At 38.5% G+C, this 24,544-nt stretch overlaps 1 protein-coding gene across 2 annotated transcripts in view; it reads right to left on the bottom strand.

Moving 5' to 3' along the window:
* Positions 1-3,910: 3,910 nt before the first annotated feature.
* Positions 3,911-24,544, bottom strand: part of cadm1a (cell adhesion molecule 1a) — a 309,154-nt gene continuing 288,520 nt past the window's right edge. The window contains exons 11-12 of one of the 2 annotated variants that reach the window (XM_081391324.1): positions 8,185-8,313; positions 3,911-7,395 (exon numbers count right to left, since the gene is read on the bottom strand). In XM_081391324.1, coding sequence (XP_081247450.1) covers positions 7,277-7,395; positions 8,185-8,313 — 248 coding nt within the window. In that variant the 3' untranslated portion in view covers positions 3,911-7,276. The remainder of the gene's footprint in view (positions 7,396-8,184; positions 8,314-24,544) is intronic. The other variant, XM_081391325.1, reaches the window with a different exon arrangement.

The following is a 24,544-nucleotide window of genomic DNA, read 5'->3' as shown; positions in this document are numbered from 1 at the left end:
TTCATCAAAGTCTCATTAACACCCTCTCGCTTCGGCTAAAATCAAAGCAAATGTTTGCCATCTGGGAAACTGCAGTTTGCAAGCAGGTTGGTGCAGTTAGAGAACAACACAGAACTAATAAGACGAATATGGGAGTTGTTTCACAGATCCTAGATCATTAAGAAGTCGTAGAAAAGAGCTGTTGTTCCTCAGACCCCCCGAGAGGCCGCCGCCGCCATGGCAGAAATCTCTGCATCCCACTAACAAGAAATGAGAAGAAAGTCAGCCAAAAAGACTTCAAAGACATAAATAAGGTTCACAGTGACTTACATGCAGTTAGCAGCCTTATTACTCATTGTGACACAGCTAGTGAGATGTTTTAGGTGACACCAGCTGGGATTTGTTTGTCTTTTATTAAATAGAAATAATGGATGCTGTACACAAACTCTGCTTAAGACTTCACACAAGTCTGCTGCACTTTTCTAACAGTGTGCAGTTTCTTGACAAGTTGCTGACTGGCTTGATCAGCAATTGGATTAAAATCCATTCCAATCAGCAAGAGGAGGAACGAAACGAAATATGCAAATCACATTGAGGGCAAGTGTTTTTCATCCTTACCTCATAGGCCCTGTTTACACCTGGTATTAAGATGCGTTTTGATTGATCGGATCACAAGTAGACGAGTGAGACGCATACCCGTTTACGCCTGGTGTTTTAATCCGTCTCTTTTGTCTACTTCTGTCCTGATTTCTTCGTGGGGAGGGTCTATGGGTGGGTAAGTGTAGGCCTATGTGTTTTTTGTTTGTTTGTTAGATCATTCATGTGACAAGATGAACGCAGCAAAGACGGTATAAAAACATACGGAGAGCAGCAGCTTTCATTTCTGCTGTCATAGCCGCAAGACAACGCCAAACGCTGTGGGTGTGTGTTAGAAATCAGGAATGGTGAGAACATTGTGCTTGATGCGTTTTTCATCTTCAAACCAAACTTGGGTCTCCAGCCGACAAAGGTGTAATTCATTCTAAATGGCATAGGAAGGGTCATTGTTATTGCATACATATAATTACCAGTTGTTACAGTATAGTATTTTGACACTTGAGTCACACTTAAAAATGTCTGAAAATCTTTGCATTGAACAGATTTTTTTTTCAATTACTTCTGAACATTGGTTTTGAGTGGATGTATGAAGTAATTTCTCCTCAAGTTCACACAGTTGTCCTATCAGAGTAACCATATGTGTAATTCATCGTATTAACCATGAACAAGAAAGTGGCCAGTTATTTCATTTCCAACAGAAACCCGTTTTCACAGACAAGGATTAAGACTAATCCCGACTAAAACGCATGTTTAGGCTGTCTGAAAGTAACTTGCACTGACATATCTTAAAATATGTCACTGCCATTGTTTGTTACACCCCAGTAATGTTTTTTCTAAGGCACGTTTATAAAAGCTACTTAAATTTCCTAACTGAACTAAACCCGACTCCTGGCTTGATCTAAGCCCTGCAGGCCTAAATCTATTGTTTTATATTGATAATTAAATCTAATAATGACCTCTTTTAGTGAGAGCTTGAGTGTGCTTGTGCAACTTTTCTTTGAAATAAACACCAATTGCTTTGATATTTTATTTCATTAAATCTTTAAATGTGACAAGTGTCCAAGCACTTTTTGAGTCAAATATGATGCCTGTATAGAGACAAAACCCATATTGGTTTTAACGGATTATTCTTCCATCTCTATCCTTATAAATCTCTTGCAATTTCAGGAATCAGTCCCCTTCTCACTTGTGGACTCAGACTGCAGTGAGTGGAGGGTCAATGCTATTAAGACACACTATTGATGCTGTGAATGACTTTCCCCTTTCCAACTACCTTCAATGGATCCATTTAGAGTCTGTAAAGGTGAGCTCTTCCTCTATATGAGATCGCAATAGACCTGATGTCCTGTAGTCAGGGACGGTTCACACAAAATTACAATTCTGATATTATTTACTCACCCTCATGTCATTCCAGACCTGTACGCTGTTGCTTCAGTGTGAATTTCTGAAGAATCTGCATGTAGTTCTTTTCATATACTTGTGTCATAGAAGGAAGTTACCATAGGAGGAAATGAACAGAAACTTCCAATATATTTAAATTTTTTTAGAAAGAAAACATGTAGAAGGTTTTTATAAAAAAATAAAATGGGTTCTAAGATTGAAATGGACATCAGCAATTTAGGTTACACTTTATTTTAAGGTGTCCTTGTACAGTGTAATTATACATTTATATAATTATACAAGTACTGAGTAATATTAAGTAACTACATGTACTTACTATAGAGGGTTTGGTTTAGGGTTACTTGCATATAATTATGCATAATTTACAGTTAGTATTACTATAGTATTACTATAGTAACTACAGACAACATGTGTAACAAGGACACTGCAAAATGAAGTGTTACCGCAATTTATATATAAAATCTCATCATCAGTAATCTGTTCTTAAAAATATAATCAAATATGATGTTGATAATGAAACACTCAATGACATAATACATTTTGTTTTTCCCAATTAATGTTCACTGTGTGAACAAATGTTATTGTTTTACATAGATGTGCACGAGGGGTAACTCGAACTTTAAACTTTTTGTAGTATAATACTTGTAAAAAAATCAGGTTGTAAATATGACATCATTGTAAAGAAGAAAAAAAAAAACTTAGTTTTTGTAATAACCATGACCTATTTGCTTCCAAGTATCAAAATTCTCTTTTTGTCTTCAGTGGAAGTGAACAGCATCAGGGTTTGGAATGACATGAGGGTCATTCTGAGTAAATGACAGAATTGTGTAAAATATCACTTTAAATTGCAACAACTCGCTCGAGAAAATGTCAAAAAGTATTAAAATGTGATTTTAAATCCAGATATAGTGTAACTTTACAGAGTCTGCTGTAATCTAGCAAAGCTACAGGACATGATGAAATCCTGTCATCGCCTTGAGCCACGAGGCGCTCTCTTCTCCCTCAGACCTGGTTCTGTCTCTCTCTGGAACGGAGATGATTCCACGTGACATCTGTGCTCCTCTCTGCCTGTACCTTGAGATCCATCCTATCTGAGCAGAGGGTGACTTTGAGCCTTGGCAGTGTGACAACCCTGGTGCTGAGCTCCTGCTCAGGCAATCAAAAACCAGGCATCGTATAGCGGGAGGAAAAAAAAGAAGAAAAGCTACAACTCAAGGTCAGCATCTGCAGAGTGTGTCGCTGAGATTGCCACTGGGCGGCGAGGTCAGGGTGCGGGCATGAGACAGCTTGAGAAAGAAGCGGTGGGGAGCGCGCTATACCTGGGAGAGATGTTATTTCTGTAGGCTGCCTCGGTCAAAGTTCAGCTGAATAAAAGCACAATGCAAAAGTGTGACAGAGCTGGAGAATGCCAAGGATAATAAGGAGATGGGGAAGCGTAAGCCCCGACTGGATTTCTTGAACTCGCTCTAAAGCAAAAGTAAACTTTAAAGGCCGCTAAATGATCCTGGGGTGTTTTCAAGCAGGCATCTCAATGCATTTAGAAATAAAATTAGCTTACGTATCTGTGGGAGCAAATTCAACACTCTGTGGAGCGTATGTGATCACATGATAAATGAAATATTTGAATCTTTCTTATGTAGACATTATGCACATTATGCCTAAAGAGCATGCCAAGAACCTTGAGAATAGCTGAATTGTTAAAGATATTTTAGGAAAATAAGATGGAGAATCTCAAATATTAATGCCACAAGCATCCTGTAAGATGAACGTACCACATTCTGTCAGTTTTCAAATGGATTCTGTTCCCAGTGCTGTGTAGATCATCGATGACAGCAAAATAGATGTCTTTTCAGTCATGCTTTCAGAAGTTGGACTTTACCTTCAAAAGATTCATGTCACACAGAAAAAAATAACACCGCCCAAACCAACCATTACTTTGAACATTAATATCTTTTCTTTTTTATTAAGACAAGAACTCTCCATTTTTATTTATTTTTTTGTAAAAATGTCTAATATGAACAAATACAAAATGTGTATGGGAATGTGGATATCATTTTTCTTCATTAATACACAGTAACATTGCCCAAGTACAGCAGAAAGACAAAAAATAACCAACCTAAAAACAATGAATGAAAAACTTAACACTTTCCAACCTATCTGGAACCAGAACAAGAAACATGTCAACTTTGAATTTTCTCCAACAAACTCTCATGGCAATTCGTAACTATTTTACGTTTGGGTGAATTGGGGTGAATTTGTATAATCTCAATTGTATGTTTTCGTACAATTTGCTTACGCCCCACTGAGGGGTAGGTTTAGTGGTAAACTCTCATGCTTCGAAATCTCGTGAAATAATTACGTTTTCTCATGAGATCGGGTTGGTCCTTTACTGTCCTCTCTGTGTGAAGTAGGTCTGAAAGAAAGATAATACTCAACATTGCGTGTACATTACGTACACATTTTACAGTGCACCAAATAAACAAGTACTACAAAAATATTAAACAAAACGTCAAATTCTCCATTTGATTTGAGATCCGGCTTGATTTTTTTTTCACTTTCTTAATCGGGGGGGGGGGGGGGGGGCTGTAATTTTGCATTCTACCTGAGATGCAAACATACTGTTTATTGTACGTGAACCTGAGACAGGGCTTAAATTAAACTGTCAAGTTCAAATAAATGAAATCAAAGCAAGTTCCATCAGTAACACTGTTGCACTATCAAACAGGGGGCACTAATAAATCAATGAAAACAACAAACACAACAACAAATTACAAAACTGAAACCGAACCCAGTTCACATCTCAAAACAAGTTGTTATATTTGGACATTTTCAATTAAACCTTTTTCGACTTGCTGTACAAGAAACGAATGATAAAATAGATCACTGGCGTAACCGCGTCTTCCCATCGACCGTCTATCTGAAGTCCTCAAACGCCTAGTAGAGTGGATTAAACCACATTAATCACATTTAAAACAGGTCTAACATAACAAGTTGAACAAAATGTACATCGTCCCAGTCTAAATACCACAAATTAGTATACTGATGTCATGTCTCTCACGTACGCAAAAGAGAAGGGATGTCTGAAATCCTGTTCAGAAGCTGCCAGACCAAAGCTAAATGATGCTCACTAGTTAAGCACAAGCCACACAACTGTATATCTCAACTGCAACGGTAACCATCAAGCTGCAAGACATTCCCTCGGATTTGTATTCTACGTAAAAACAAAAGCATCCAAAGTGTTTCTCATGGTTAATGCACATACTCTAAAATGTCTCAGTGGATGCTTGTTTTTTTTGTGTTTTTTGTTGAATAAGAAAAATAAAGCAAACAAGCGTGTGTTTTCCCCCCTCAACCTCGCCGTTTTATTTACACACTGAGGTTGGTTTCAGCAGGGTCTAAACTATGGCATCTAACTTCACTTACACTACAGCGAGAGTCATGAGGAAGTGAGAAGAAATACTTCTCTTTAGGGAAAGTACTTTAGACATCTTATCCACCTTATATTATGTACCCTCAATGGGTGCTACGTTTGTAGCTAGGCTTCAGTGAAATGTCTAATGTGTTCACAGGAGCGAAGAGAGCTCCTTTTTGTTTAGCGTCATGTGTTGACAACGACTGTAAATATAGGGGGAAATCCACATTAGCGGGTAATTACATCACAGACTGTTTTCCTAAAATATTTGGAATGTTATTAAAAGCTTTTTCAATTTTTTTTTCTTATAGAGACTGTTTATTTCACTTTCCATTCAAACTAACCTCATTTCAAGCCCAGGACTGCTGTGCATAAGCAGGAACCCAGAGGAGCAACTCACAGCAATTATAAACAATAAAACACGCATTGTTTACAAGAGGAAATGATTTTGCTGTGGTGCTTTTTCGCACCATGTAGTATAGGATATTTGGGCAGTTTATATTCATATACTAGTATCACTAGGATAAGCTAGCTGCAATCGCCACTATTTCCTCTGAGGAAGAACAAACAGGCAATTCACTTGACAGGCAATCATATACCCTTACACGCTTGTAGGACTGCTTAACACCAATGTCACATCCTTACTGACTCGCCTACAAACCAGATACACAAATGCAGATGTTTTTTGGCTGTTAAAATGCATTTTAAGGTAGTAAAGTTATAGTAATCAAATCATTTCCACATCTTCCCTATCTGTACATCTACAAACATGATAGTTGTGGCGCTTCCTACCTTGAGTCTAACAAAACACTCTAAAACCAGCAAACGTCCCGCTTTGACACAATTTTAGGTAGTTATTAACGTGTGCTAGAGGGTCACCTTCCGCAGCCCTGCATGGAAAATTACAGCATAAGACGAGAAAACAAAATGTAAGCCACAGCATTTAGACCTTTTTCAGTGACGGCGACTCTTTCGTCATTATGGCATGTGCGTTTCTGAATGAAAATGCAGACAAAACCTAAGACATCATTATATTGAAAAAATAAATAACTGAAAGGGCTTTTTGCTTTGTCTAACTGAGCAGAACGAGACGATAAGCCTCCGTAGGTGCAGAGTAGCAGGAACTGTTCGTCTGCGCCTCTGCCCATTCCAAACTTCAAATGTACTGGCACATACAGTATAAGAAAAAAGAAGAAAAAAAAGAAAGAAACCAGGTGCAACGTCCAGGATCATTCTCCACTGGTCTCATCAAATTGTTGGGGTAAAAGTTGCTTGTACTTCCCTTCATGATGCTGATGACCTGGGATTGAGTAAATCAAAACGCTGTCATGTGACTAGGCCTGCTCTTAGTACAGAGGATATGGTGTTTTGAAGGAGATGCCCACAGTGTAGGGGAATGCGTTGAGGTGTGCACTCATGTACCTTCATAGAAAAGCAGACAGCACGTCGATAATCAGAGATGGTGGTGTGTGAGTGTGTGAGGATGTTCGGGAATGGGGGTTTAGAGTTTTTTTTTTGTGACATGATCAATGGTGTTTAAAGCATGACTAAGAAAAGAAATTCAGAACAAGGCACAGAATTTTCTGCAAATGGTCGAGAAATGAACGAAAAATACCAGCAGTTGGGGAGGTGCTGTGTGGTGACGCTTTCTACACTCTTATCTGGCAACGTCTGGTCTCCCGCCCACCCCTAAACCCCACCCCTGACCCCGATCTCGCTGTATAACACAAATACCTACATCTTCTCAGCTGCCCGTGTAGCATTCTACGTCATTCAATCCAAATAAACAAATAAACAAACTCAGTAATCTCAGTTCCCCCATGCCCCACCCCCTCCCGCCAAAAACAAAACAAAAGAAAATATTAAGAACAACAGAGGCCTCGGAACTCAGATATAGTATTCCTTCTTCTCGTCCGAGTTGTTGTGGCCCCCTTCGGCGTTGATGATGGCCGTGTCGGCGTCCGCCGCGTCATCTGCCCCCTTGGCTTCGTGTGTGAAGTAGGTGCCTGTGTGGGTTTCAAAGAAAAGAGTGTTGATAAAAGCAATATCTCCAGCACCCCAGGGCCTCTGATTGATGCAATTGCAGGGTTTTAAAAGAGATTAAATACCATCTGGAGCAGCTTCTCTAATTTAGAGTGAGGGTTAATCCATGGGACTTTACCTGCCCATAAATAAGCCATTCATTTCACCAGGCTCCACTTGGTTGCATTATAATGTGCGAGAACAACAGGTAATACGTTCCCAAACTAATACCCCATGATGGAGATACGGCAAACAAAACCTGACCCTCTAGATCGAGCGCTATTAGATAAAACAAACAAGAAAGAAACAAAAACTGAGTCTGACACGTACTCAGGAGGAATAAATCTGTTATTTGTGGCTGATAATTCAGGAAATTTCCATAACATCCTCACCAGGTTTGGGTTCGGTTTGACTTTGCGCTTTAGAATCAACCTTGGGAAGTGTTACAAGGAGGTGGGAATAAGCGATCCACTTCAAACTTCATTTCCGAGTGGGATTATTCCCATCCTCTCAGTCTGTGGCGTGATAATGAAGGCAGTAGCCCTGATGAAATGCAGAGATGCTGCGCCCACTTTATATTACAGAACACAACAGCGCGATGCACTCAGAGGGATACTGGCCTTAATGTGGTCGTAGCCACGGGCCAATTTAAAGCACCTGCAGAGCTTCGACAGCAGAATGACTTCTTTCCCAATTCAGAATCTTATCCAAAATAATTAGAAAGTCTATTGACCTTAGAAATGTGCCACAAGACAGTCTGGGGGCTGAATTACCTTTGTGTCTTGCAAAGTATCGTCCCAAAACGATGAGAAGACACAACATGGCGAAGACCACGACGGCCACCACGCCTCCAATAACCGCATGGTCCAACGATCTCTGTGCTTCTGTTCCTGCTTGTGAATCTGAGAGAAAGAGCCAAGAGATGATGTGTTACTTGCAACAGTTTCAACAAACAGAAAATTTAAAGTAACACTGCATATGAAGCCTGTATATAATGTATAATGCATTATAATACCATTTTAAATATGTATACTATCGTTCAAAAGTTTAGGGTCATTTCATTTTCATGGTTTTAAAGAAGTCTCTTGTGCTCACCAAGGCTGTATTTATTTGATTAAAAATGCAGTAAAAACAGTACTATGAAATATTAGATAATGGTGAAGCTGAATTTTCAGTTTTCAGAAATCATTTTTAAATATGATCAATGTTGAAAACCATTTGCAGCTTAATCTGTTTGTGGAAACCTCAAATAAATTTTGTTGTAACATTTTAAATTTTAGTCACTTTTAGTCAATTTAATACATCTTTGCTGAATAAATGTATTAATTTCTTTCAAAAAGCTTTTGAACAGTAGTGTATCATAATTATTTTTTTTATTATAAATTGAGCGCAGCGTTAGTTCAGACAGGCCACGTAGGCATAGGCCGCGATCAGCTGATGCCGTCATCTGTCAAATTGCAACCCTCACGCCCTCACCACTATAAGTATCAAGCATATTTCTGTGCACCTTCTGGCTGTTGTCTTCTTTGTTTCAGATTACCAAGGTTTCCAAGTCCTAGCAGAGACACTCATCCTCATAGCCAAGATACAGTATAGACGTCCCGGATTTCACTGCTACGTCTACATGTTAAAGCTGTTGCTTAAAGACATTACTAAACTGTCTTAAATCTGTATATCACTCAAGCTGATGGTTCTATGGGGGCTTAATGCTAAAGCTATGTATGTCATTAATTATGGAGCAAGAGCCCCCATAAGGAACCATACCGCCAAAGATAATTGTGTTCAATAAACACAAGTAACTTGCCAAAGTGGTCTTGTCTGAACTATGGTTAAATAACATACAGCTGATTATGAGATGCACATATTATACATATTATAATGCGTTATTCATAAGAATAATCTCTAGTGCAACCAAATGGCATTTTTTTTGGACAAGATACACAACATGTTCATTTTACGATTCCATAATGGACAAAGACATTAGTATTAATCTTAGTCAGAAACATTTTGATTAGCTATAATGAGATATTGGAAATATTACTGGAAAAAAGTAAATCATTGGAAGAGAAAGAACAGAATTTAGTACAATAAAAACATTTAGTTATTAAATGAGGAACATTTAATAATACAGTAAAACATAAGAAGCATGCATGTAAGACTTTTTAAATAATGGGAATTCTTTGAAATCCACCTCTCTGGAATAAGACCTCCAAACTATAGACAGGCACCAACAAGCAGAACTGATGCAAACAGAATGTGTGAGAGTGAAAATAGCTTAAACATTTACGAGTGTGACAGTGGAGCTCTGAAGACACAGGCCTTGTTGTTTATATTCTTCTGTCAAATACAGTCCTGACTATAACTCAAACGAATCTGGCACAAACTGTGAGCTGGAGTCAGAGCTAAAGAAATACACTTTGCCCTCAAGACTAAAAGTGCGAATCACAAGCAATTTTTAACAAAGATTCATTCCATTTCACCCTGAGAACAAGGCAGGCCTCTGAGGCTGCGCGGCGTAATGATATGTGAAGTTTATTGATCAAGTGTAGGGATCCATGACAACCCAAAGTTAATGCTGGTTTGTGGACTTGATTGGTTCTTCACAGAGCAAAGGAGGAGCACAATTTTTCATCAATATCTCACACTCGGCTCGGAAATTAAAGAGTTTGAAGAGAAGTACTGAGAGAAAATAGACAGGAGACATCGCTCTAGAGCCGGCCAAAGAAAGACATGAAAGATCTCCATGTCACTAAACCTGTGAATTATCAACACCTGAGATTTGCGCCACACTTTTCTTTTTAGATCAAGGGATGTTTCTTTAATTATGGGCTCATTTAGCCTTGTGGACTTTTAGAAATGATAATTGTATTTTTTCCCTGATAATGTTAAATATTTCCACCATATCTCAAATTATGTATTGTGTTTAATAGCATTATGTTGTGGAAGTGACATTTTTAACATCACAGGCCCTATCTTGCACCCAGCACAATTGACTTTGTACACCGACGCATGTATCATTCCTATTTTGCACCCGCGCAAAGCGCGCTTTTCCCTCCACAGAAGCACGTCGCTAAACTAGGGAATGAACTTGCGCTCCCTGGGCGGTTCAGCGCAAAAAAGGAGGCGTGTTCCAGCGCAAACGTTCCTTCATGCTATTTTGCAGGTTTAGAAAACAATTGCGCTACTAACCAGGAAAATTTTTTTTAAAGTCAGTGGCGCGTTACGCATGTTATTCATATGCTATTTTAAGCGCGCATGCTTGGCCATAATCAATGTAGCGTGTGCACAACGCGAATGCACTTTGATTCTCTCATCTACACAGAAGCAGCAGTTTTCATTTTTGCAAATCATACATTATTAAGATAGATAGATAGATAGATAGATAGATAGATAGATAGATAGATAGATAGATAGATAGAATAGACAATTTATTATAAAAGCATACATCTAGCTTACACATTTACCCAAATTATCATACGCCTTTTTAACCGAAGTTAATTTGGGTGAGTTTCTCCATCCCCAACGTCCCTGACGAGAACGTCGGTCTCCTCGGCTGTGAACCGCTCCTGGCAAATCCGCCATTATAATAAGAATCCGCTTTAGAAAAAGGCGTCTGCTCTTAAAGGGAATGTGAGATGACGCTCTGATTGGTTTATTTCACGTTACGCCCAAACCACACCTATGAATAATGAAGCTACTTCAGACCAACCCATTTTAGATTTGCGCCTGGCGCAAGAGTCATTTATCCCGCCGGGAAAATAGCAACAGCGCCAAGACCCGCTCACAAAGTTACTTGCGCTTTGACACTTGCGTTTCAGATCGTTAAAATAGGGCCCCAAATGTTAATTTCACAGTTAGCATTTTATGTATCCTAAATACAAACAATAAGATATTTGTACACTTTTAATTTGCATAATTTGACAATTACAGTTTGATTGGGAATGACACAAAAATGTTTTGTTCACAACTTATATTTTTTTCTCACACGACACATCTCATATCTCAAGCATCTTCTTTACTGATGGGCGAGGTTGAAATAACTCGAAATAACTTTATAAAATAACTTAACTGACAAATCATTTCCAAACAATAAATATTGAAATGGTTTATGTCAACTCTTTGTTCAGATTATAATAGTTTTAAACAAATAAAATATAATCATAACATTTTTTATAATATTTTAATTAAATCATTTATATTTTAATATTGAAAGTCTGGGTTTGACTCTGGAACTAAAGTAAAACAATAAAATCTTTACATAAAAGGCATCTGAAAAGTAGAAAATATAAATAACGGAGGAATGATAAAGAGGTTTCCGAGGCGGGTTTAATGTGACCTTTATACACCATAACAGAAAAACTTGAAGCCCTGGGAACACCCAACAGGGAGTAAAGTATGTGAACTCTCTGCTACATCTCACGGTCCATGTCCTGTTTTATCAGTCCACGGGCTCATCCCCACTCCAAACATCTCACTCGATAAAAAAACGCGATGAGAAGGGAAAGGAAGCGAGGGCAAGGATGTCTCGACTGAGCAATCCGATGCTTGGTAATCCAGTCACGAGGAGTTGATCAGCCTTCCCATGTTTACCCACGGCAATCTCCCGCTCTCATCTGTGGCCTGAGCCCGAGAGCTGAGGGGATTTCCTGGGGGAGTTCAAAAAAACAAAAACGGCAGGCCACAACTTATTAGAGGATAACGAAAAGCGAGAAAGCACAGAGCGGTGTGCTTGTACAACATCCCACCCAATCTCACCTCATAAACAACTCGTGTGTGAGAAGGGTGGGGGTGGGATGTAGGGATGATGCTGCCAAACCCAACAAAACATGACTTGATCAACCTAATAGGCTAGTTTGACTTCAGATTTCCTTTTTTCGGAGGGAAGGCAGATTCAATTAAAGTCAGTGGGAATCTGCTTGACACCTAATTCACGCTTGTCAAAAGGAAGGGAGGGTCTAAAGACGTATTTTAACTCAAATTCCTATTAAGATGTTAATATACTGGATGGAGAGATAAACAGAGATCGCTCTTTCTCTTAAACCTCTTTCCCCATCCACTTTGCTGCAAGATACCATTGCCAGTTTGTCCACAAACGCAGATGGGCTTGTTGCCTGCTTGGGTCATTCTCTCACTGAATGGATTTGATAGGAATTAACATAACTTAACAAATGGAGTGAAGACAGGGACAGGACTGTCTGTTCCCATTCAGCTTCAAGTGATTTTAATGCCCTCTTTCTCCTTTCTACCCTCTACAGCCTGAAGATAAATGAAGGGGTGTGTGGAACTCAGCCACAGCGATGAGAAAGAAGATTGAAGTCCGCGATCACGTCATGTTCGGAGGTGCGCTGGTGTGTTGGGGCGCCCTTAACACAATGACTGAACCGTAATTCAATAAGAGTCCACTGTGAACCAACAGTTTGGCTAATGTGTAATTCAAGAAGCAGATGGTTTAGAAATGAGTAATTCTCAAGCAACCTCCTCTAATCTCAGCAGCCATTTTGCCTCCGGAATTTTCAGTAATTCCAAGAAATTGCCATCTTAATGAAACCCTAGAAATTTGCTCTCATCTCAATTTGACTAGATGGAGTCACATAATTACACGTATTGCGTGGTGCTTATGGAAGAATCATTACCATAAACAGCATTCCTGTTTAACGTTTATGACTGCAGAATAAGAGACTGGAATACCCAATTACCCAGTTAGATAAGTGAAGGAACTGAGTGAAGGAATGAAGCTAGATGGAAAGCATATGCTCATTCTCAAGAAAAAAAAGTGGCAAAAGCGAGCGCCATCGGGCATTGATAAAAGCAGACTTTGATCTGATCCAAACTAACTAAGTCTGAGATGGGGTCCAATTTTTGTGCATTGGCATTTGTGGGAAGCTCATCCAAGGTCAGGACTAAAGGATAACTTCAATTTGGAGTGTGCCGTTACATCGTACTGCACCTCCAGCTACAATGAATCGCTAGTCAGGTCTGACATTCATCCAAGAGTCCACAGTCTCCAGTTTCTAAAATATCTGTCCTGTGGTGAAGGAGGATTGCTGTGAGCTCTCAGGGTTCACACCTCAGGCTGCTGGAGGTGGTGTTGAGGAATATGAGATGGGAAAGAGAGAAAGAGAGAAAGGGAAAGAGCTTCATCAGTCTCAAGATGATGCACTAAGCATGTTTTTTTTGTTGTTGTTGTTGCCTGAAATGGGGTAAATCACCTGGCTGGAATGGACACCTGCTGAACTACAGTGAGAAAACATGATGAAAGATCCTATCAGGTTTTCTGTTCCGCTGAACAGTTTCTCCAACAGAAATGCTGCAGTAGTTCTTCAGCACCTTATATCCAGAAAACCTGAATATTCTCTCATTTTGCTTGGGCACACTCTAATCCAGTTACGTTAAGATGAAGTTATCACACTCAAACACGCAGACCATTATGTAACTTTTCATTAGATTCCCTGTTTCTTGCCTCAATATAGTATACAGCTTTGGCTTACAAATTGAAAAGACTATCTAATCTACCGCCTCAGCCTCCATGATTGGGGAGTAACTAACTAAAAGTTGTGACACTACTAACCTTACTACATTTTTCAGCAGCTGATATGCTTAAAATATACTGTTGCTTTTCTGGTAACATGCTACTTGTGCAATAAGTTGAAAAAATAAAACACTCTCCTATTTATCATTATATAACTAAAACGTCCTTAAAAATTACATAAATTATACGTTATAAGTATATTTATAGGTACTGTATACACAAACAAAGTATTGTTAATTTTCTGCCTGGAAATTATCTGTTAAGTGTATGGCCATTTCCTTTAACCCAAAACACAACACAACACAACAATGCATAATTTAAAATGCGTGTGAAGCACCAGTTAAAAAATTCTATTTTTCGGACTCTTCAGTTTAAAAAACACATTTTAATGCAGTCAGCAGCTACTACTTTTTTAAAATAAATAAAAATCAAATAATATGAAAAATAATAAATAAAAAAAAATCTATAAATATATATTTATAATTATATGTAAACATATTTTGTGCACCTTACATGGCTTCAATGGAGTTAGCTACCATCCTTTTTAATTATATTAAAGCTAATGGAGTTATGATTAATAATAGATACTATTATATAGTGTTAATAAAAATAATGTATAATATTCACAATGATTTGCAAAAAATGTTGCCTGCCTTAAATACCTTCAACGCAGTTAGCTTCTTGTTAATATAATTAAGTTATATTTAAATAAAATGTTATTTATATATAAAAAAATATGTTGCCAAATACCTGCAGGTAGCTACTTGTAACTAGCTTAAATGGTTGCTACATTTTTAAAAGAGCAGCATTATTATAGTTTATTCTAACATCCTTCCATCACTGCTTAGCCCTATTTCGTACAGCTGAACCAAAACCCAAAGCTGACATTTAATTCTGCTGTTCAAAGTCTAAATAAAGACAAAAGTTGGAGGAAAGAGAATGAGAGCAAATAATGCTCTGCATGATGCCATGACCTTGAGTTATGAGCGAAATACCACAGCAAAAGCAATCTGGACTGAAGGAGGACAGGACGTGTCTCTGAGGGGTTTGAGGTGAGGACCCTAAGGGCCGAAGCACAGCAACACATCTCTTCCTCCAGAAGTCATGCTTACTGGTTTGAAGAAATCTCCCAAGACAATAAAATGTGATAGATGGATTGACTTCAGAGGGTCATCTGTCCCATCAACACCACTGTGGAAGACAGTCTCAGTTTCTCAGTCAAAAACAATGGTACAGATGAGTCTGTGGCCACTAGGGCACAAGTAACGTCATCTCTTGTGTGGACACCCAGATACTTCACCAGCAGTTATTGATTCCACTCCTTTTGTCTCCATCAGTTTTGACATTTTCAAGAGTGGAACAATTTTTAAAGAATGAGCCCCTTTTGTGTCTTCACGCTATCGTTTTATCACATCTTTCTTTTCAAACCAGTACAAGTGCATCTTTTGAGAGAAGACAGGAATAACAACAATCATTGATAAGAAAAAGACAGTAGACCTGGGGTATCGATCCTGTTGGCCATGACAAAAAGGTTAGAAGTGTACAACTCATATTCAGAATGTTCAAAGGCGGCTGGAGAACGCCGAACGCTGTCGGTTTACGCCTCACTGTTCTTAGCACAGGTGTGAGGAGGAGATATGCTGTCGTTTTCTTCATGAGTTGAGCCGGTGGCTACACTTGATCTTGCACTCATAGTCAATTACCTCACTTCCTCAGGAAAAAGCTTCTGTTGTTTTATCGTCCTGGACTCAGGCGGTCATTGCCCACTTCTAATAACTTTTTCAAAAGAAGCCCAAGCCGCAACAGATACTGTGCTCCAGTGGAGATTTGAAATGAACTTTGCTGTGGCTCTCTGGGTATCCACATGACAGTGTTTATTTATTTATTTATTTACATTTTTCCTCATTTAGTTCTCTTTCATTTTCTTCATTCTTTTTCAGATTTGTCCACATATATGCAATTATTCAGCAAGGGAAATAAAAAAAATATATATATAAAAAACCTGTATGATGTTACAAAATATTTATATCTCAAATAAATGCTGCAGCACAACTAGTTTCAATGCTGATAATATTAATATTAATATTGAAATGACCTCCGCAAACAGCCATTTCATGGATCTGAGTCTTAGCATGCATTCAGCCTTTATCTAGAACCATCATACTGAACTGTACATCACCAGCATAATTAAAGCCTCACGATTTGACCAGTAATCCAAATAACATCAAAAAGAAGCACTTCATAATCAAATATTTGCAATGAATGACCTGCAAGGTGATATGTGATGATGTAGCTGCAGATCATATCACTAATGGCCATGTAAAAGGCCAATTGTTGCTCAGTGTGTTGTCCTTCATGTTTTAATAAAGTTTAATAAAGCCCTATATTCAGAAATCTCATTAAATTCAACCAGATTTTCAAAAAACGTCCACATTGAAATGTCTCTTTTGGGAGAAGCACAAGAAGTGAGACTATATTAAATAAGCTTCAATCACTGAAACGTACTGACAGACAGAAACCGAACACCCAAAATCTTGCCTCAAATCAAATGGAAGCATTATAAAAAAGACAGTTACTTCAGGCTTATTTGTAAAAGGATGGAACGTCTGTGGCAATTTTCTTAATTCTTTTCTCTCCATATGCCATTTCCATGATGGATGGAAATGTTCCCTCTCTCTACATGGGGAGATAAAATACTGCACTTCACTGCATTTTACTTTTACTTTCAAGTATTGCTCTTAGACTAAGTGATAGGAAAGTAAAATATGTGCTAGATTGAATGCTGGCTTTCAAAATAATAATAATAATAATAATAATAATAATGTGACAAAAGCGATCGGTGTGCAAGGTGGTTGTTGACAGACTTCCCAAGATGCCTTGTATTAATGTGTTTACTCTCTGTATTGAGACAATGAAATCTCCTTTAAAAAATGGCAGGGTCACCCCATCCACAAGCAAACAGAACCCATCGCACTCACTCAAGTGCAATCGATTTGACAAGGAGGGAAAAGTCTACCCTCTGGGCAACGAAAGTGTCTCATTTCAAAGGATGTGTTGATTTCAAAGACAGCAGATCTTCTAATTAGATCCTCTAATCTTGTAATTAAGCAAAAGTGATTGCCATGGTGAAAGTGTGAGCAGACTGCAATGAAATGACTCTGCTCTTGGGCCTGTGGTCAGATGGATCACAGATGTGTTATTGCAAACCCTGTCTATATTTACCTGTTCCTTCAGCCCAGCAGCAGCAGTCCTGTGCTGTAATGGAAATGTAATTAAAAATCTAATTGACCCCCTGTGTTGCAGTCACCCCGATCCAGGCTTATATAATGCTCAATTTTGCTATAGTCACTTAGAGGTAATGCATATGCAGTGGTCTTTCACGACAAAATTGGATTTAAATGTATTTTACCTGGAGGTATTTTAGTGTTTCTGGAAACAAGAAGTTATTTCAGGCTTTAAGGGCAATGGATATCGGCATATCAAAGATGATACTTTCTATGTGGTAAACAAAAGTCTCTAGCCAGCCGAATTTCCACAGCAATGTTTGAATGAAAAAAATCAATCATGTTGCCAGAGACAAAATTAAGTCAAAGTCATGAACAGAAAGATTTAATCTCTCTCTCATAAACTTTTTGTTTCCTTCTGCATGGCCTGTAGGAAGAAGCTTGCGCTAAAGGGTGTCTTGGGTTCCTTTAAACAAATCATTATGATTAGTGGTTACACTCAAGCGTGGCCTATTGTTGATGACAAACACCGGTTATATTCAATTCAATTTCCACTCAATTTCCCCCGCTAAAATCTCCGGGGCCATTCCGAAAGGTTTCCACTTAAAATATATTAATGTAATTATTTCAAAATGAACTTCATGATGGCACCAGACTGGAGAGTCAATAGCAACATCCCATGAGGAGTTGAGGAGCGTCTCCAGGTCACCCTCTCCTTTTCCATGGTATCTGTTTATCATCCCCGCTACTGCGGACACTCCTCTTTGTCAGTTTCTGCCTCAAGCTCTGTCAGCGCTGACACATACGGCAGCCTCCACAGATTTATAGTTACAGTACACAGAGGTGGACAGAACTGGGCCACACGGGGTGTTTGGAGGCAGGACATGGAATGAGGGCAACCTTTACAAGGTGCTTAGATACCACAGATTTTAAACTTGACAGGTGCGCCCGAGGCATACTGGTGGATGACGAACCAGATCCTCTGGTTAAGACAGTAGTGATTCTCAACCATTTTTGGGCCAGCGCCCCCTATCCATTATCCAGGTGCCTTACCTTTAATGTATGCTGATTATCATTCTGTTTTAATAATAATAATAATAATAATAATAATAATGTGTATTATTCACGTCCTTATTTAAATTATTATTAAATTCATAACTTTTTGTATTATTTAAAATGTACAACATTTATGTAATGAGCGAGTACATCATGAATCCATTTTCCGAACTGTGTTTTTGTCCTATCCCGAATCACTAAGGTACACCTATAATAAGTTTTTATATTGGGATTTTAAGAGCCGCTCTGCTTTCTCCTTTGGTGCGTCCGCATACTTTCCGTCCTAAATAGTATTAAAAATAGATTTAGCACATAGTATGTTGAAATGAGTGTTCCAAAGATACCCGGATGGTCTACTATTTCCGGTCAGAATCCGAAGTGCAGATCGATGCGCAATCTAACGGCTAATTGCCCACAACCCATCACGCGTTGGACAAGGATTCAGTTAGAACTACAAACATGAGTGAAAAGTGTTAAAAAAAACTACAGACATGGAGGACGCACGAGTCCAGCGGTTATGTAGAGAGGTTTAGATAAAGGGGTTTGAGTGATTAATTATCAGTATCTAACCTGACGAAAATGTATTTATTCAATGTTGTCTACATTATATTGCATCTGCAGTACTTTTGTAAAGAGATGTTTAGCCATTAACTTTTAAATGCATCATTATACTCAAACTGCAAGAACATGAGGAGAGTCTCCGCAAGAAAGACCCACGACTGGCAGATGAACGTGCAATTACATTTCTCTCCGAAACGGCAGGAAATTAAATTAGATTGAATGGAGGATTTTAACTGTGACAAGATGATTGAAAGGGCACCCCAGTTTGCAGGATGCACGCGACAGATCTGTCCATTAAGATGACGAAGTAGTATGTCCAAAAGCTTGCCTACTCTTTTGCTACACACTCAAAAGTATGTACTTTTTCTTCACAAAAAGAGTACATACTTTTAGGGCATAGTAGGCGAATTGGGACGCAGCACTTGTTTCCACAACTGCTTGCGCTCCTGTGGCGTCTGTCGTTGCTATGCAACCATGAACTGCGGTCTCCATGACATGATGACGAGGAAGTTTCAGCAAATGATTAATTGATTTCTAACCCTTGCATTAGCTTTACTACTAGATATATTTATGGAGATGAGAAATAAAAACCCGCCATGTACAGCTATGATCAGCTGTTCGGCATCCTCTTAATATTTTTATCTGCCAAACATGCTTAAAAAATGACAAAATTTTGTTAAAATATGCTATTATAAACTCGTAGGGGCAACAAATGAACTTCTCTCTCCCATGCCACTCAAAGTATAAGATGGGCTGTCATTGAACAGTAAAAACGACCGTATACGGTCATTGAAGCGGTAATGTTTGCACTTAGGTTTTATTATGCATTTAGGACAGTATTGCAAGAAGCTGCTAACATTAACCTTACTTTCAAAAAAAAAAAAAAAAAAAAAATACAATCATGATTTTAAATACCTTGGTATTATTATAATGGTGTCATGATTAATTTGTGTTCATAATCAGTCAAAAAAAAAATCTTCTAACAAGAATAAACACATATGAACAATGAAATTATTATTGTATTATTAATTGTTTTTAACTATCTTGAAACTATCCAAGAAACGTTTCGCGCTCAGATGTGATGGCGGAATTAATACATTACCAAAATGTGATTACAGAATATATTTAAATTATCCATCAAATTGTCATTTTCTCCTTACAGTCTTGCGAGTTAACAATAATGCCTGACCAGTAAATTACTTGGTGAACAAAGAAAACATTTTGGCATTAGGCATTGACATTAGTTAATGCATAAAAATATAAATAGAATTTAGTTTAATAAATTTTAAAATTCGTCGCCGGAGTGAATGGGAACATGATTTATTGAAAATATTTGAAAATATATAAGCATCCTCCGCTGCGTGATTCTATTCAGCGCTGGATTCTAGACACCACCGGATTGTTGTCAGCGTGAAACACATTTTTGAGCATGTGAATGCTAATTCTTGTCAGTGCTTGAGCGTTCGTCTATGACTGGAAAAATATTAGAGTCGTTGCAAAAGTAACGATAAATAGCTTACATTTCGCATAAAACTGTCAGAGTTTAGAATGTTGTAGGCAATTATTTTGCAAGTAATTACATGTTTAATCTTGTCTTGCCTGGATCTTTGGTGTAAACTCGTGAACGCCCTCCATGAACACCTGAACACCCCCCTTTCAAAAATCTTGCTTCCAACGCCCCCCGTTATTCTCTGAAAGCAACCGCTGAGAACCACTAGGTTAAGAGATGCTTGATCATTTGTACTTTCAGTACGGCCATGTTTTTGCCTAGGCTTCTCCTCGTCTGCCCTTCAAACATCAATAAATCCTCGGGCTGCTTCGGCTGCTTTTGTGGACTAACTCGCATTCACAACAATCCAGCATTATGCAAATCTGGGAACAACACATTCGACACAAGGGACTCGCGATGTTCCATTCTGTGAGAAGCAGGGGAAGTGAAGTTTGTCAGAGCTAATCCAGGATAAGATGTCCCTTTCAGGGAACCGTACAAAGCCACGGGTGAGATGGGTGTATTCCTCAGATGCCGCTTCCCTCATTTCCCTCGAGCTTAGGGATCAGTGTTAATTCTTCCCCGTCAGTCGCCAGGAAACCGACAGAGCCAGACAGCATCCGTTCGCTTCGGTCGGAGCGCAGGCGCAAACTCGGCTCAACAGGCCAGGGTCATCCACAGAGTAGAGATCTGCCTCCCGCCCTCTCACTGACTTTATCAAAGCCGCCGAATAAATGTCTTTGAATTCCACAATGAGCCTTGCGACGGTAGAGAGAAAGCAGTGAATAAAATGCCATATGATGTCTTGTAAGGGAGACGTATCTGGCAGAGCCCCCTGGAACCTCATTTTGTCTGGCTTCTAGCGAATTTCTGTAGCTTTGAGGGCTAATGGAGCAATGCTGTATCTCCAACGCAGCAGGTAAACCACTTTCTGATGGTGTAAATGAAAACCTTTGGCTGGTTGACAGGAGGAAGCCTGCACAGGTGTCCATCTAATACAGTTCTCACATGAAAAGGGAAGTTTGCTCTAGCTTCAATGCATGGGCTGGAGAGAGAAAAGTTTCCCTGCTATCAGCGTGAGATTTCTGGCCGGCTATAGTTATATAGACAGTGGGGAAGAGATTATAGATGTTCACACATTTATATTTTCCTCAGCCAGCTGGACTACTAGAGTAATATTTTGTGTGAGATTAATTGATGCTCAAGGACACTTAATTGGTAGATAAAAGAGGCAGGATAGACAACAGTTTCACTTAATAATAGTGATTTAGACATTTAGTATTTACATTACTGTTAATAGTGGTGGAATGTAACGAAGTACAAATACTTCGTTACTTTACTTAAGTACATTTTTCACGTAGGCTATCTGTACTTTACTTAAGTAGAATCAAGTGCATAGGCTACTTTTGACTTTTACTTCGTTACATTTTGCAGCAATTATTATACTTTACTCCACTATATTTCTACAACGTTTCGTTACATTTTCGTTACATTTTCTCAGTTAAAGTTTTAAAGCAGTCTTTAGTGCCGCTTTCAGAGCGCTCACGTCCGTAACATTGTTTTTTCCTCATAAATGCGAACATGAAAAATAAAATAAAATTAATATGTTATGTTCTGTGGAGAGCCAACCCTTCTTGATCCGGTGGGTAGTTTTACTTTTGGTTTGCGTAGTGTCATTCACAGAATTACAAAAAATGTTGTCACCTAAAAGTTAAAGATTTTTTGTGTCACGTCCACGGCATGTGTAGCCTATTTCCCTCATAATAAATATAAAACGCATGTATAGACTTATATTTTTCTAATGTCTGGACTCCTTTATTAAGGGAGTATGGATATATAAACAGTTTCAATATATTGGTAGGCCTATTAAATGCATTTTCTGAGAATTTATATTTCAAGTTTTTACTGCAAATGTCACGTCCATAACGCGGGAATTGACATCACTTGATTACACATTGTATTACATTGTTATGATAATAGTGACCCATACAATGTGCCAAACATATTTTCCTTACCTTGTCATTCAAAGCCAGGGCACTTTTTGTACAACCAACGTTGTGCTGAACTGCTGCAGTGGCGGCCAGCAGCTCGCGAGTTTTTTTGTTTTTTTTTTCAAGGCAGTAGAAGGTTCTGGAACTTTTGCGCGCTTCCACATCCCGCGAAACTACGGATCTCCCATGAACATTCATTATATATTACTGCGTACATTTATCCTTGTCGGAGTTCTGAGTAGTAGCCTACCTAGATGCGCATGGCATGCGCGAGCGGTGCGCGATCATGGTCGACTGACAACGAGATTAAGCAGATGAACAAGAATAAGGCCGTGTTCCGATTGTTCTCATCTCAGCTCCACCGAGACAAAATAGATATGCCATTTCAAAAATCTTTCATTTATTGTCAGAAATGTGTTTTCAAAAGCATCACTTTCATCAAATTTTATGTGACATAATTTCCAGTAGGCAACTGACTACAAACAGGCACATCAGGACACAAACGAGCAGGCTTATGTGCCGGGGCTGAGCCCCGGAGAGCCCCGGCCCAATTTAACCACTGGTTAGGGCCATAGCTTAGTGCAGTGGTTCCCAACCTTTTATTGTCTGAGACCCCCTTTTTCCCAAGAAAATATTTTAGGGCCCCCCCCCTTCACATTTAATGATATTATCGCTCTTGTTGGCTAGCAGCAAGGATGACAAAATATGTTGTTTTCAAGCAAACGGTAGGCTATGTTTATTATAACCAGATATGTTTATGCACAAATAATAGCCTATAGCCTAATATTGAAAATACAATAACAAAAACATCAGTGGGCCATTTGTAATTTAAAAACGTAAGCCTAAGAGTAGCCTATAAATTGGCCCTATTTGAATCGCAATAAAAAAATATCAGTATTCACACTGGTGTGTAGGTAAAAAAAAAAAAGAATGAATAGCCTATATAGGCTATAACAAAATTACTGCTGTCTGGGACCCCAATACTTGCATGTTATTTGTGAGGCTTTATCAATAAGTGTGAGGATCTGCTGGTCGTGAGTAATTTGGTCAATGGTGGAGAGATCTTTAACAGGGTAAGACATCTTTATCATCCTCAAGGGTCAGTCTGGCCCATTTGTATTTGTTTTTTAAGGCTGTCATGGTTAAAATCCCATTTTTGGTCAGCCAGGCCAGGGAATGGATCAAATTAGCTAATGTAATATGATCGTTCTCCTTAAAGCATGCATTCCTTTTTTTTTTTTGCGCTATAGCGATCGTTAATAAACATGCGTTTGTTAACAGAATAATGCGTCTTTTGGAGCCGGAATTACTTTGTGTTTGGCTATGACGAGTCACGCAGGTCAAGTACCACTACTCCGCAGCGGCGGCGATCCGAACCAGTGTTAAATAGTCCCAATATAAACACTTATTATAGGTGTACCATAGTGATTCAGAATAAGACAAAAACACGGTTTGGAAGATGGATTCATAATGAACTCGCTCATTATATACATTTTGTAAATTTTTAACATAGCAGAAGTTACGGACGACTAGAATGCTCATTACTCAAAACTTTTCAAAATATGACGCGACCCCCCAGAGAGCTCGCCGAGACCCCCTTGTGGGCCGCGACCCCCCTGTTGGGAACCACTGGCTTAGTGGTTAGGGCACACGCTATATTCCAGTCTCCTCTCTTGCTTTCTCTATTCTCTGGTGTGTAGGTTCAGCACATGTTGCATGTCTAAGTTGGCACAAAGTTTACTGTATATGTTTACATTTAGTATTTTAAAATGATTACAAAAATATTACTTACTATTATACATTATGTAAAATGTATTTTTTTTAAATAAGTATTAAAACTATAGAAAATTTTAAATGTATAATTATGATATAAATAGATAAATGCAAATATAATGTAATGATTTCTGAAGGATCCTGTTACACTGAAGACTGGAGTAATGGCTGATGATAATCAGCTTTGCATTACATAAATTATATTTTAAAGAATATTAAAGTACAGTATATTAGTAGAAAATCATTATTTTAAATTATAATAATATTTCTAATTTTTTTTGATCAAATGAATTCAGGCTTGATGAGCATAAGAGACTTGAAAAACATGACAAATAGCAATGTTTCCAAACTTTTGACTGGCACTGTATGTATGCATGTATATATATGTATATATAATTTTGTGCGTTTTGCCAAAATGTTGGCAGGTCAAGTAGAAAAAAGCATTATTGTTAAGCCCTGCTGCATAAATGGAGAATGTTATTTCCAATTAGGCTGGAGAGTCTGTGTCTG

Source organism: Scardinius erythrophthalmus (assembly GCF_964197995.2).
Source record: "Scardinius erythrophthalmus genome assembly, chromosome: 17".
In the NCBI taxonomy this organism is placed as follows: Eukaryota; Metazoa; Chordata; class Actinopteri; order Cypriniformes; family Leuciscidae; genus Scardinius; species Scardinius erythrophthalmus.
Note: the sequence above shows the minus strand (reverse complement) of the source record. Positions and strands in the feature narration are given on the sequence as shown.